Here is a 12,738-nt window from a genome sequence, read left to right as displayed (position 1 = left end):
CATGTAACCTTAATGCATGACTATATTTGGTAACACTTCATTTTACAGGTCTGCAAATTTCATGGTAATTAGGTGATAATTAGCAAGTTACCTGTTTGAAATTTCTTTGGAATTACTGCCAAATTACCCCAATATTTACCTCCAAAACCAAAACTAATAGAAGACACTTCTGATCAGCACAAATATCACCATTGTGTGACTTATTGTCTACACAAATGTAACCTGGTAGCTAATGTAATGATTAGGGGAGTTTTTTAAAGAAATTTCAAAGAAGTTATTTGCTAATTATCATCTATTTACCAGCAGACATGGAAATAAAGCATATCAATTAACTTTGTATTCTTTTCCTGGAAATGTATTAAATAAATTACCAGCTATCGGGAAATAGCGAAATATAATTATTAAATAAATGTTTAGAGTAAAGTGATTTTCAATAAATTTATAGGTAACACAGTAATTCCAAAGAAATTTCAATTAGGTTACTTGCTAATTATCACCTAATTACCATGACATTTGCGGAGCTGTAAAATGAAGTGTTACCATATATTTAATTTAGGCTTTAGAATTGCTTTGTAAAAATAATATTTCTTAATATTAGGAAAACCAGAGGTCGGGCCGTGGTGGCAGGTGACCTGAAATTTTCACAAATTCAATTCCAATTTCATTCCCTGCTCATAACTAAGAAAAAAACATTCATCTTTTAACCAATTTACCAACTTTAATAAACACAACTGAAAGTGGATTATGACATACAGTATATTATTTGTGGGTTTTTTTATTATAAAGACAAAGAGAGCCTACCTACAATGCAATGCTTACCAACCCCTGTTTATTTAGTTAGTTACATTGTTGCAATGCAATTATTGACCCCAGTGAGGTTTCATGAAACATACAAAAATACAAAGCGAAAGAGCTGAACTGGATGACAAAACTTGGTATCAACTGGTCAAAGTGATATTGATCAGATGAAAAAGCATGAATACAATGTTTTTTTTGTTTTTTTTCTGAGACATTAACATGAGTGCATTTGATAAAGAAGCACAGTACTGCAGAGGTTAAGAGAAAGAAACTGACATGAGTAGTTGGTCTTGTTTAAGAGCTTACTGTACTGGAGGTTAATGAACAATCATAATGTTTGTGGAGGGAGGCATTCAATGAGGGCTTTGTTAAACTCATTAAATGGATGACTTATGTAACTAAAGTTTTTTTTTCCACACTCTCTTCTCAAATACACCGTGTTATTATGATTGGGTTGGATTCACCAGGCAAAGGATTTCCATTTTGTAAAAAGCTTCAAAGATAATATTCAAAGGTGTCATTAGGCAAAGAAGCTGGATTTGAATATTAATGACAATATTCAATTATTTCCCCCTATTTCATGCACTCTCGATCACAAATAAAGTATCTCAAAGCATTTCAAGTACTCTTTTGGCCCGTTCAAATACCCGTTGGCATCAGGCTTCTCACTGGGGGTCTGTGCTGGATGATCCCACAATGCCATGCTGTCGCAGCAGGTTCCTCAGGATCTGATTCTTGGACTTCCAATCTTCCACCTGAGCAACAGCAACACAGATGATAGGGTAGTGATGTAGTGAATAATGCCTCATCAGCTGACTTGTGACTTTCTATCAGGAATGCAATAAGCATGACTAATATGTTGAAATAGAAAGTTTAGATTGCTACATTGGGATGATAATTGTTTGTTTTATTAGAATGTAGCTCTCAGCTACATGCTTTCTAAGTAATATTCTGGCTTTAAATAGACAAATTTGGGTTGACAGTTAAACAAATCACCATTACTACAGTGGCATCTTGCTGGTAAACCAGCGCAATAACACTTTATAACTGATTTGGCCAAGAAATATGTCTAGGATGTGCTATAGAAGTTGTTAGAATGTTGAAAATATATACAACGAATGCCATCGAAATTAAGTTTCTCATCTAAAAAATAAAGGTTGTAAGAGACGGCTGCTCCATAAAATCATTTACAGCTGCAACAATTACTCAACTAACTGGTTAGGCCACTTTTTTGATAGCTGACCGTCATAGGGGGTGACTGCTGACTGTGATTAAACCAAACATCCACATTTCCATTGTCCAAGTACATGTGTTCAACTCGGGGCCAGAGAGCAGAACACATACATCAGCAGGCGGATTAGTCTATAAGTAGCGTTAAAGGCTATTTGACAGACTTTAACGGAAGTAATGGTACTTGACAGCTTTAGCCCCAAATCACATGCAGACATACCTCCTGTCTAAGTAGCTGGTTGTCAATCCTGAGACGATCCAGAGTGCTGATATCGTCCCCCAGCTTCAGGTTGCTCTGTCGGAGTTCCTTGATGTACTCGCAGGCTTTGGACAAGATTCCTCCTTTACTCTGGAACAAAACACAACACGACTTAAAAATATACAGAAATTGCCTGTTTTAATGCAACAATGTGGAGTTTGTCCTTTTGAGAATACAAATGATTGTGAATAGGACATGAAACCCAGAATGGAGTGTGAGTCTGAGCTGAACTCACCTGTCCTGTCTTGGTATAGTCGATGTTACAGTCTGGGATGGCCTTTGACAGCTGCACAATCCAGTTGTTGATCTTGTCTCTGCGCCGGCGCTCAACTGTTGGAACATTTAAAATTTGGCTTTACTCTATCATTCATACCTGCTCAGATATTATTAGTAAAATACAGTTATATCCTCAACTTGTCACACTGGACGTGAGCACTAACCTTCATTGTGCTGGGCTCGCCGTTTATCATCTCTGGAACCCCGAGGAGCTTCTTGCTTTCTAGAAAAAAAGATCGTAACAAAGATATTAAGTTGGCATGACTTGCTGGATGTAGAAAGTTTTCTACATTAAGCTGTGCATTAATGCAACAGTGCTGTATTTCTGTTAAATTAGGATGTAATTACGCTATGTATGGCTGAGTGCGAGGTGCGATTGTCCTTTGATTTGAACCCGTCAAAACTTCCTGGGGTGACATCATCACATAAAGCTGCCCTGTAAAACAAAAGCTTACTGTCAGCTGCAGAGAATAAGTATAAGTAGACATATAGCATCTTATAATGAACATCTTAAAGAATTCATGAACAGCAAAGCCTTAAGTAAATAATTAAATAAAAGACTCATATTTCTCCTCCAAAATTACTTTAAAAATGAGCTTGTCAAGAAGAGGACTAAAAAACGCAATGAAATTACGCTAAAACCAAAGAATAGTAAGAGGTTAATGGTTTAAAAAGTTGCATTACATTCATTTAATTGTAATAATTATTATCTGAAAATGCACTGTAGTGTATATTTTGAGTAAAAAGATAACATTCATAGGATACGCACACTTTGTCCTCGCTATGTGCCAGGCAGTAATTACCTGTGGGTGTGGTCTGGCCCAGCAGTGTGTCAGAGGCCTGCACTGTGGTCACCATGGTGCCAGTGGTAGCGTCTGCGATGGTGGCAGGGTAGTAGGTGTACTGCGTCTCAGCGCTGCCGTCTCCCTCCAACCCCTCAGGCTGGGAGAACACAGCCTGGCATTAAAGAGACATTCACTCATTAACGCCACTGTTAGTCTTGTGTTGCACTGTTCAACTGGTACAAAAGAAATGAGAGATCAAATGGTATATGGACTTTCATTTATATAGCAACTTTCTTGTCTTCCGAGCACTCAAAGCGCTTTACACTACATGTCAGCATTCATCCATTCACACACCCATTCATACACTGATGGCAGAGGCTGCCATGCAAGGAGCCAACCTGCCCATCAGGATCTAATCTAAATATTCCCTTACACACACCGATGGCTCAACCTTCGGGAGCAATTTGGTTTTTGGTATATTGCTCAAGGGCCGAACTGCCGACCTTCCGACTGGTGGACGACCCGCTCTATCTTTGAGCCCCAGCTGGCCCCAAAGGGGCAGGAATTTTTAAATGCAAAAGATGGTTGAAGGCATACACCAGAGGTCATTAATAGGCGGACCGCGGTCTGGTTCCGAAACCCGGACCTAAACTTCATAAAAATCAGGCCACTATTCTGTCTTTCAGAGGTTGAAACAGACTCGGACTAGCAGTTTTAAAGCTAGAATGAAGATACTGGCGTCATATGAAACTAGAAAACCTAAGGAATCCATTGGTACCAACCGTGTCACGCTAGCTTGTCGTAAAGGGGGCTAAATAACGCTCCAAAGTTACGCAAAATTATGGTGAGGAAAAACTGGCATAGCCATTTTCAATGGGGTCCCTTGACCTCTGACCTCAACATATGTGAATGAAAAAGTGTCTGGCCCCAGCATAGGTCATTAAGCCAAATATACAAAAACTGAGCATGAAAGAAACAAAGAAAACAATGTCAACATAGTACATACACCAAACATAATTAGAAACCATAAAGTGTGCTGTGACAAAAACAGTCACATATAAAGTGAGGGGGCAAGTTGCAAGACAAAATTTAGGTAAATGATTACGTCAACATTGAGAAATAGAAAACATCAGCCACATGATTAAGCCTTGTTCCTGATCAGAGGTGGAGATCAGTTAATCACTGACTTGTCACGCCTAGTGGCCAGCAATAGCAGTCAATCAAGGTCACGGCTTACTGAAACGGAAAGTTCCACCCTCCAACTCTCCTAAGCCCTATGTGAATATTTGATGACATTCACAGTGCTGAATATCAGTGATGATGGGGTGTACTGAACCTGTTCAACCTGTCACCTCATCTGCCTCTATGGCAAGGAAGTTAGTTTTTCCAAGTTATTTTTTTTGACAGCTGCTCTGAGAAGCAGTGAAGTGGTCGCAGCCGGAGGCTCTCTGGAATTTTACGAGAGAGGAGACGGAACTTTAACTTTCTATAACCGTGTTCCTATAATGTGTCAAATTGATCAGAAATGTAATCGTGAGTGCTTGTCTGCCTCGCAGCATGGAAACAGCTTCTGTGCTCTACTGTATTCTGTTGGTACAACTGTATTTGCTTTATAGGCTATAATAACATATTAAAATCAGACTAGGCACGGAAAGTGTATTATTATCATACTGTGAATGTGATGCGTCTGTGTTTTTGTTCCGGTGCCCTGCACAGAGCCGACACCCACCCACTCGCTCGCTCGCTCTCATCCCCAGCTCTGAAGCTCTGTACGCCGCCTGGGACCCCGCGGGGACCGCCGGTAGACAATAACCTTACATTTTTATGTTAATAAAACATACCCAAATTCACGAATAAGTATGATTTTACAACTGATATTCATGTAATATTACACTGCGACGTTTGCTGTATTAGCAATGTGTTTACGTGTTCATTAGCATATAGAGCGGGGAAGTAGATCCGATCACAAGTGGTCACTCAAGACGTATGTGGAGACGCATTCTAATGCCAGGTGTGAACAGACATACTCGGAGCTGTCCACTTTTGATCGGATGTTAATGCCAGGTCTGAACGGGGTCATAGGTTAGATTTGCCTAGACATCCTAAGCCATCAAGGAACAAAATGGTAGGGATGTCCCAACCAAGTGTTTTGGCTCAGACCCGGATCAGATTCTTTTAATATTGGGTATCTGCCGACACAGAGTCCGATCGGATACTCGTATTTACTTAAGTGTTGATTAAATATGTATCTGACACATTAAAATAACAGCTGTGGGCTGCTTATTTTTCATAAGCTAGTTGATCCAAATACTGGATGTCTTGGTGCAAAAATATTAAGTTTCTAAATTTAAAATGATTGATATGAATGAAAATTTACCTGGGGGAATGTGACTCCAGAAGATGTATCACTCTGGAGTTGTGATAACCACAAAAACATTCAGTCCACTTGCGGTTGTACAGCGGTGTTACAGAGTGGAGTTACGTCCCTCATTAACAATCTTTGGCCGAGTAGAGACACCGGCTGCAGAGAGCACTTTAACTAGACAAGTTTCATTTTGGCCTGTCATCAAGTTACTCACGGAATTAACGTTGATTAGCGACACTGGATATGATCGCCAGCTGAAGAGGAGAAACTGATTCCAGATCCGTTGATAACTCTCGAATGTAAATTTTAATTTACAAAGCGATACGTATATCTGATCCACGGTCTGTTATAGATACTGCCACATTTTCGGTGGGGATAGATATTGTTAGCAGTGCTGTATAGATTTAACAGTTGGTCAATTAAAATTGGTTACCTTAAAACTATACTAAAATAGTATGGAGGACGGAACCTGCCATAATCAAAAATAAATAAATGATTCGATAAATAAATATATCATTAAATGTAGCAAAAAAAAATATTAAAAGTAAATGTAGCCATTAATTAATTGATAAAATGTGACATAAATTGATATTTCTGTTTTAATTTTATTCTTTATTTATTTATCTTTGTATAAATTCCCTTATTTATTTAAACTTCTGTTTAATTTTCCCTTTTATTGGAAATTATTAATTCATTAATTAATTTTTATATATATATATATATATATATATATTAATGTATTTATTTACTTTCGCATATTTTATATTTATTTTTAAATGTATGTATTCAACCCAGATGGTCAGCGCCAGCTAAAGAGACGAAACTCCTCCTACCTGAATGTTTTATACGCTGCTCTTTGCTAATGATAAATAGCCTCAGAGTTCAGCAGATCCGTGCATTTTGCCAACCTGTGTCTGATCTCAACCCGATTTTCGTATCGAATACGCCAGGTGTGAAAGGTGACTGTATAAAGTTAGTAGTTTTGTCTTTCATAGAGATCAGAAATCCATGCTCATCCAGTTGGTCAGTGTCGTTCTCACCTGTGTGACAGTCTGAGTTGTTGCGGGGAAACCGGTGACCAGGCTGACCGCTGCAGCTCCATCTGTCTGACCCTCCAACTGGCCATCTGACACCTGGATCACTCTGTAGGTCACCTGGGACACAACACATTACACTGAGTGCTCAATATTTCATTATCACTGAGGTGACATATTTACACAACTGTAGAGCGCACAGATACAGGATCTAAATCTAAACTTCTACTTTTAGGTCTCCATTAAGTGAAGTGGGTCATGAATACTGAGAATAGGGGGGAGTATGACTGGCATACTAGCACAATTATCAAGAAATGTGGAGTCACAGACAAGAAAGATATGCACTTGCACAGTAGAAAGCCTATCACTGTCAGTTCTGGTAAATGGCTAAGTGATGCTGGTGACAGTGACTAGCATGGCTAGCTAACGTGAACTTGAATAATACAGTCATACATTAACGTTATAGCAGCATCACACTGTCGTCTCCAACTAAATCTCAGCCTATAGATCAAACAGTTGGCTAGTAACATGTTGGTTATTTACAGACAACACTTAGCCTAAAGGGATTCAATCAAATAGGTATAGATGTCTGGATAAGCAATATCCGGCCATGGTGTTGGACGGGGGAAGACTGAAGGGACATGACGAGGATCAACTTTAAATTATTAAGGTATCGTGAACGCTCAGGTTCAGGCAAGATCACAAAATAATTATTAGACATGTGTATAAAAGAACCGTTTATATAACAAGAGATGAATGCATACAAACTTGTCAAAATTACAATCCACACACATCAAATTGCACTGAAGTCTATGGGATCTTCGGTTTTCTATCCCCCCAAAAGGAAAGTCCCCTTTGTGCCAGTCTGATGTATAGTATGTCCAGAAAGATTTTCCCTCCTGTATTACAGTTTTCCCCTGTAGACTTGCATGAGTGTGTTTGTGGTTATGTGTATTATATCACGGTGTCAGCTCAAGTGTCTCTTGCTGGAAATAATAGTCAAATTACGTCTCTCCAGATTTGAAGAACACCTCACAAGGTTATCTGGAATGACCACATGTTTTAGTGAATATCTCTTCCTACCTGCCCCCCGGCTCCTTCTGTCTTGAAGAGATATTTGATGGGTTGGTCAGTGTAGGTGGCAGCAGACTGAATGGTGGCAATAGCTGCCGGGTCCTCTGCCGTGGCCACGGACCCTGAAGGAGCACAAAGCCACATAAAATGTTAGTCAACTTTAATAGTTGTCAAAAAAATTGCTCATGGAAAGCTTTAGGACTCCTTAAAAATCAAATTGTTAGGAGCTGAAAAGAGGGTACCCCCAGCATAACCCATGTGGGGCCCACATAACCATGTTGGCTGGGTGGTGGCTTTAAATGGCTCCACTGGATTGGGCTAAGAGCTTCAGAAACATAGGCAACCTTAAAAGCCTGAACCTCCACCAATTAATGATTTTACAACATTCAAAGGCAGTGCCTGAAACGAGGGGGGTTTAACATATGAAAGAACATACAAACATCATAACATTCCCTCGGTACATATTTAATAACTTTAAATACTGGGACACAACACATTACACTGAGTGCTCAATATTTTGTTATCACTGAGGTGACATATTTACACAACTGTAGAGCATACAGATACAGGATCTAAATCTAAACTTCTACTTTTAGGTCTCCATTAAGTGAAGTGGGTCATGAATACTGAGACCAGGGGGTAGTATGACTGGCATACTAGCACAACTATCAAGAAATGTGGAGTCACAGACAAGAAAGATATGCACTTGCACAGTAGAAAGCCTGTAATGTATTTTTGGTAGGGCTGTCAATCGATTAAAATAATTGAATCATGATCGTGATAAATCGTAAATCAATCACATATTTCTGACCTCTTCCAAATGTACCTTAAAGGGAGATTTGTCAAGTATGTCAAGTATAACTTTAAAAATACTTTTTCACAACACAGTGACATTGATTACATAAGCAATAATAATAATCCACCAAAAACATTAATGGGATATCAAAAAAACAAAGTTATATTGTAACATTGCAACTCAGACGGTATTGTATGGAGGATGGAACCTGCCAAAATCTACACTAAATAAATAACTTCCTCGACAAATAAATAAATATCAAATGTAGCCAAAATAATTATTAAAAAAAAATGTAGTCTCATCTATTTATTCTTCTATTTTATTTCCCCTTTTATTTATTCATGTATTTTTTGAATACTTTCAAATTGATTTATTTTTTCATTTATGTATTTATTCATTCATTTTTTTATTGATTTATTTTTGCATTTAATTTTTATTCATTTTATATTCATTTATAAATGTATGCATTTTTCATGCATTCATTTATTTACTCTTTGGTTTAATTTCTCTTTGTATATATTCATGTGTTTATTTGTTATTAATTTTTTGCATGTATTTATTTATTTATGCACAATTTTCCCTTTGCGGTTATCATCAATATCATCAAATATCATCAAATGTCATCAAATGTAGCCAAAATAATTATAAAAAAAAATATGTAGTCTCATCTATTTACTCTTCTATTTTATTTTCCCTTTTATTTATTCTTATACTTTTTTAATTAACTTTCAAATTGATTTATTTTTTGCATTCATTTATTTATTAATTTACATAAGCAATAATAATTATTATAATAGTTTTGGGTTTTATTTTGTTACCTTCCTCGTTGATGGTAACACTCTCATCTGGTTCAGGGCTCTTCTGTTGGCTGCAGACATGGAGACACAAGAGAGGAGTGGTGTTGTGGTTAGAGTAGTGAACTAGTATCTAGTCAGTGGACTGGCAGCCTCGTCTGTCATCGTGTTGTGTTGTTATTAGCACTCACCTCTTCATGTCTGCAGACAGTCTTCTTGGACAAGGAGACCGCCTTCACTCGCGCCCACAGCCAGACTGAGAAACAAGTTCATAAGTTTGACAAAAAAACACGGAAGAAACTTTGCCTGAAACTCCACAATATGAACTAGCGATATGACTTTAAATATGACCCTAAAGCGTGAGGCTGAGCGGTGTTTAGACTAGGATTGTAGGATTGTTGGAAGCTAGCCGTTAGAGGCTGTGCGAGCTGAGTCAGGTCTGAACGTTACCATGGGTGATATACCGGAAGCTGGACGACTTCGCCTTCAAAATAAAAGCATACAATTAGAGTCACCAAACAAACGTGCTTTTGTGCGATGAAACGTTGTATTATCAAAGTTTTCATTTAATTACTATAATTCCTAAATTGCGATCTGGATTTAAGCTTTTGTGTCATGAATTATGATAACCTCAGTCAGGATTATTTTTATACCAAGTGTTTTTTGTTCATCTTTAGACATGAAAAAAAAAATATATTGACTTTCATTTTTTTTCTAAACACACATTTTTCAAAGAGTTTTTCAGATGTCCACTTTGTTGGACAGCATGCGTTTTCAAGTTTTCAACTGAAGAACTACGCGATTTCCAAAACAATGAATAAAATTATAAATTGTGTGAAAACTATAAAATCACATTTATTCTTAATGCTGCTAAACTGACCTGTTCACATATTTTAACATATTCTAACACTGTTCAATGCAATGCAAAAAGGTAGAACCTCGCTCCTGATTCCTCTCCCTTCTCTTGTTCTGCTCTTTGCTCCTGTCTCCTCCCTTCCTCCCTCATTCAGCTTCTCACTCTTGACTCTTCAGCCCTTCCCAACCGCCCCCTGCTCAACTTTTTTTTCAATTAACATTCTCTGATGCATATACAAAAGAGAGAAATAAAAAGTTGGTTTCAAAACTATATGGAAGTATACAAGACTCTAAGAAGCACTCTACAAACTACATTAAACAAAAATGGGAGAAAGAGTCAGATTCACAAATAACAGAGGAGGACTGGACAGAGATATGTGAGACTCGGGCAACTACTACGAACACCAGATCCTGGAGGGAGTTTGGATGGAAGGACGTAGTGCGATTCTTCATCACTTCTAAATTAACAGCACTGCAAACAGGCACGCAGAGCCGGGGCTTCTGTTGGAGACAATGTGGAACCTCAATGGCTGATCATTTCCATATTTTTTGGGTATGCCCTAAAATACAACCATATTGGCAAGAGGTGGCAACTGAGATCCATAAAATAATGGGAATAAAGTTCAAGTAATCATTCATTACACTATACTTGGGAAAAATACCAGAATTTTTTAATAAAGATTCTCTTGGCAAGTAGTAAGAAAGACATAACTCGAAAGTGGTTGCAGACTGATCCTCCAACATTACACCAATGGCTGGGTATTGTCAATGAAATACATTGTATGGAAAGACTCACATTTATTTTAAGGCTTAAATTGGAAAAAAGTATTGAGTACTGGGAAAAATGGATTGTGTATTTACACCGTTGAATTAAGTGTGACATTGTATATTAAGATGTATTTACAAAAATGTACTGTGATCTGACATTGTAACACCCATGATGACCTCATGTTCTTTGTTCTCAAATAAAAAAAGATATACAAAAATAAAAAATAACAGAACGATATTGTCCTTGGCTCTCCAAATACTCTCTTCAGGACTTACTGCTGAGTGGAAGGTTTTCTCGAGTGCATCTCACTTAAGCTTTTGTGTTCTTCGACGTGGGCAAATATTAATATGTAGGTATACATGCATTTTACTTTGGAGGATTCATACCGGAAGTCATATGCTACATTGTAGCCAGCTCGACACGGATTCTAGATTTCTGCTATATTACCACTCGGCCCCAGAGGTTCTTACAGATGTTTAACAAAGCACTTTCCTCTTCGCTCACTTTGTGGGTGCAGTGTCCGCAGTAGCAAATACATGCAAAATAAAACGATATTTAAAAGGCTAAAATGTCCACACAGTGCTAAATAATGTTGAATATGTTCCAGTGTGAACAAAGATCTACTTACGCCGCAGTGGTCCCTCCCCCGGTATTTGTCAACACACCAGCGTCGGTGTCGACTGTACGCATGCGCGACAGGAAATACATTCACCCGACTCCAGATCAGATGATAACTCTTGAATGTACATTTCTATATAAAGGAAAATAATAGGAATATCTGATCCACGGTCTGTGAGAGATATACTGCCACATGTCGGTGGAGATGGGGCGTTGAGGAATACTCTGTTCAAAAGTTGACGGCCTAAACAGTGTGGGGTGAATTTTATTATGCGACATAAATTGATATTTCTGTTTTCAGTTGCTTCTTTATTTATTAATCATAGTATAAATTCCCTTATTTATTTATTTCTGTGCAACGTGCCATTTACTTAACATATTCATAATGAAATATGCATCATAGTATGGCAGTGCAAGCCACAAGCTATAGTGAAAGGTGGCATTTTACAGTCAGATCCACCAAAAACATTAATGGGATATCAAAAAAACAAAGTTATATTGTAACATTGCAACTCAGAGGGTATCACCTATTGTATGGAGGATGGAACCTGCCAAAATCTACACTAAATAAATAACTGCCTCGACAATTACATAAATATCATCAAATGTAGCAAAAATAATTATAAAAAAATATGTAGTCTCATTTATTTACTCTTCTATTTTATTTCCCTTTTATTTATTTGTGTATTTTTTCATTAACTTTCGAATTGATTTATTTTTGCATTTATTTATTATTTTTTTATTAATTTATAAATGTATGCATTTTTTCATGTATACATTTATTTATTTACTCTTTGGTTTAATTCCCCTTTGTATTTATTCATGTGTTTATTTTTTATTAATTTTTTGCATGTATTTATTTATTTATACACGATTTTCCCTTTGCATTTCACCCCTTATATATTTCCCTAAACTTATTTATTTCTGGATTCTTTTGTTTATACATTTCTTTACACATTTCTTTATACATTTCTTTATGCATTTCTGCCTCATTATGTAAATGAGGGGGCTGACACTCAACGTGTGTCATCATGGGGTCAGGGTGCATGAATAAATGCTAGCTAGTGTCTATTCTGCTTATCGAC

The 12,738-nt window shown here is 37.3% G+C and overlaps 1 protein-coding gene across 2 annotated transcripts; it reads right to left on the bottom strand.

Annotated features, from left to right (window-relative positions):
• Positions 1-698: 698 nt before the first annotated feature.
• On the bottom strand, positions 699-11,739 carry usf1 (upstream transcription factor 1). 2 transcript variants are annotated; one of them, XM_037774854.1, is made up of 11 exons: positions 11,664-11,739; positions 9,603-9,667; positions 9,436-9,485; positions 7,831-7,943; positions 6,754-6,867; positions 3,367-3,520; positions 2,912-2,999; positions 2,728-2,786; positions 2,523-2,617; positions 2,249-2,377; positions 699-1,553 (listed from the first exon to the last, which is right to left on the bottom strand). In XM_037774854.1, exons 2-11 carry the CDS (start codon positions 9,608-9,610, stop codon positions 1,464-1,466), a joined length of 900 nt encoding a protein of 299 aa, XP_037630782.1. In that variant the 5' UTR covers positions 9,611-9,667; positions 11,664-11,739; the 3' UTR covers positions 699-1,463. The 2 variants fall into 2 exon arrangements, with proteins under 2 accessions (XP_037630782.1, XP_037630783.1); XM_037774855.1 differs by lacking the exon at positions 11,664-11,739 and adding an exon at positions 10,350-10,368.
• Between the last annotated feature and the right edge of the window lie 999 nt (positions 11,740-12,738).

Source organism: Sebastes umbrosus, chromosome 7 (genome assembly GCF_015220745.1).
Source record: "Sebastes umbrosus isolate fSebUmb1 chromosome 7, fSebUmb1.pri, whole genome shotgun sequence".
NCBI classification, from domain to species: Eukaryota; Metazoa; Chordata; class Actinopteri; order Perciformes; family Sebastidae; genus Sebastes; species Sebastes umbrosus.
This window is presented reverse-complemented; position numbering and strand designations above follow the sequence as displayed.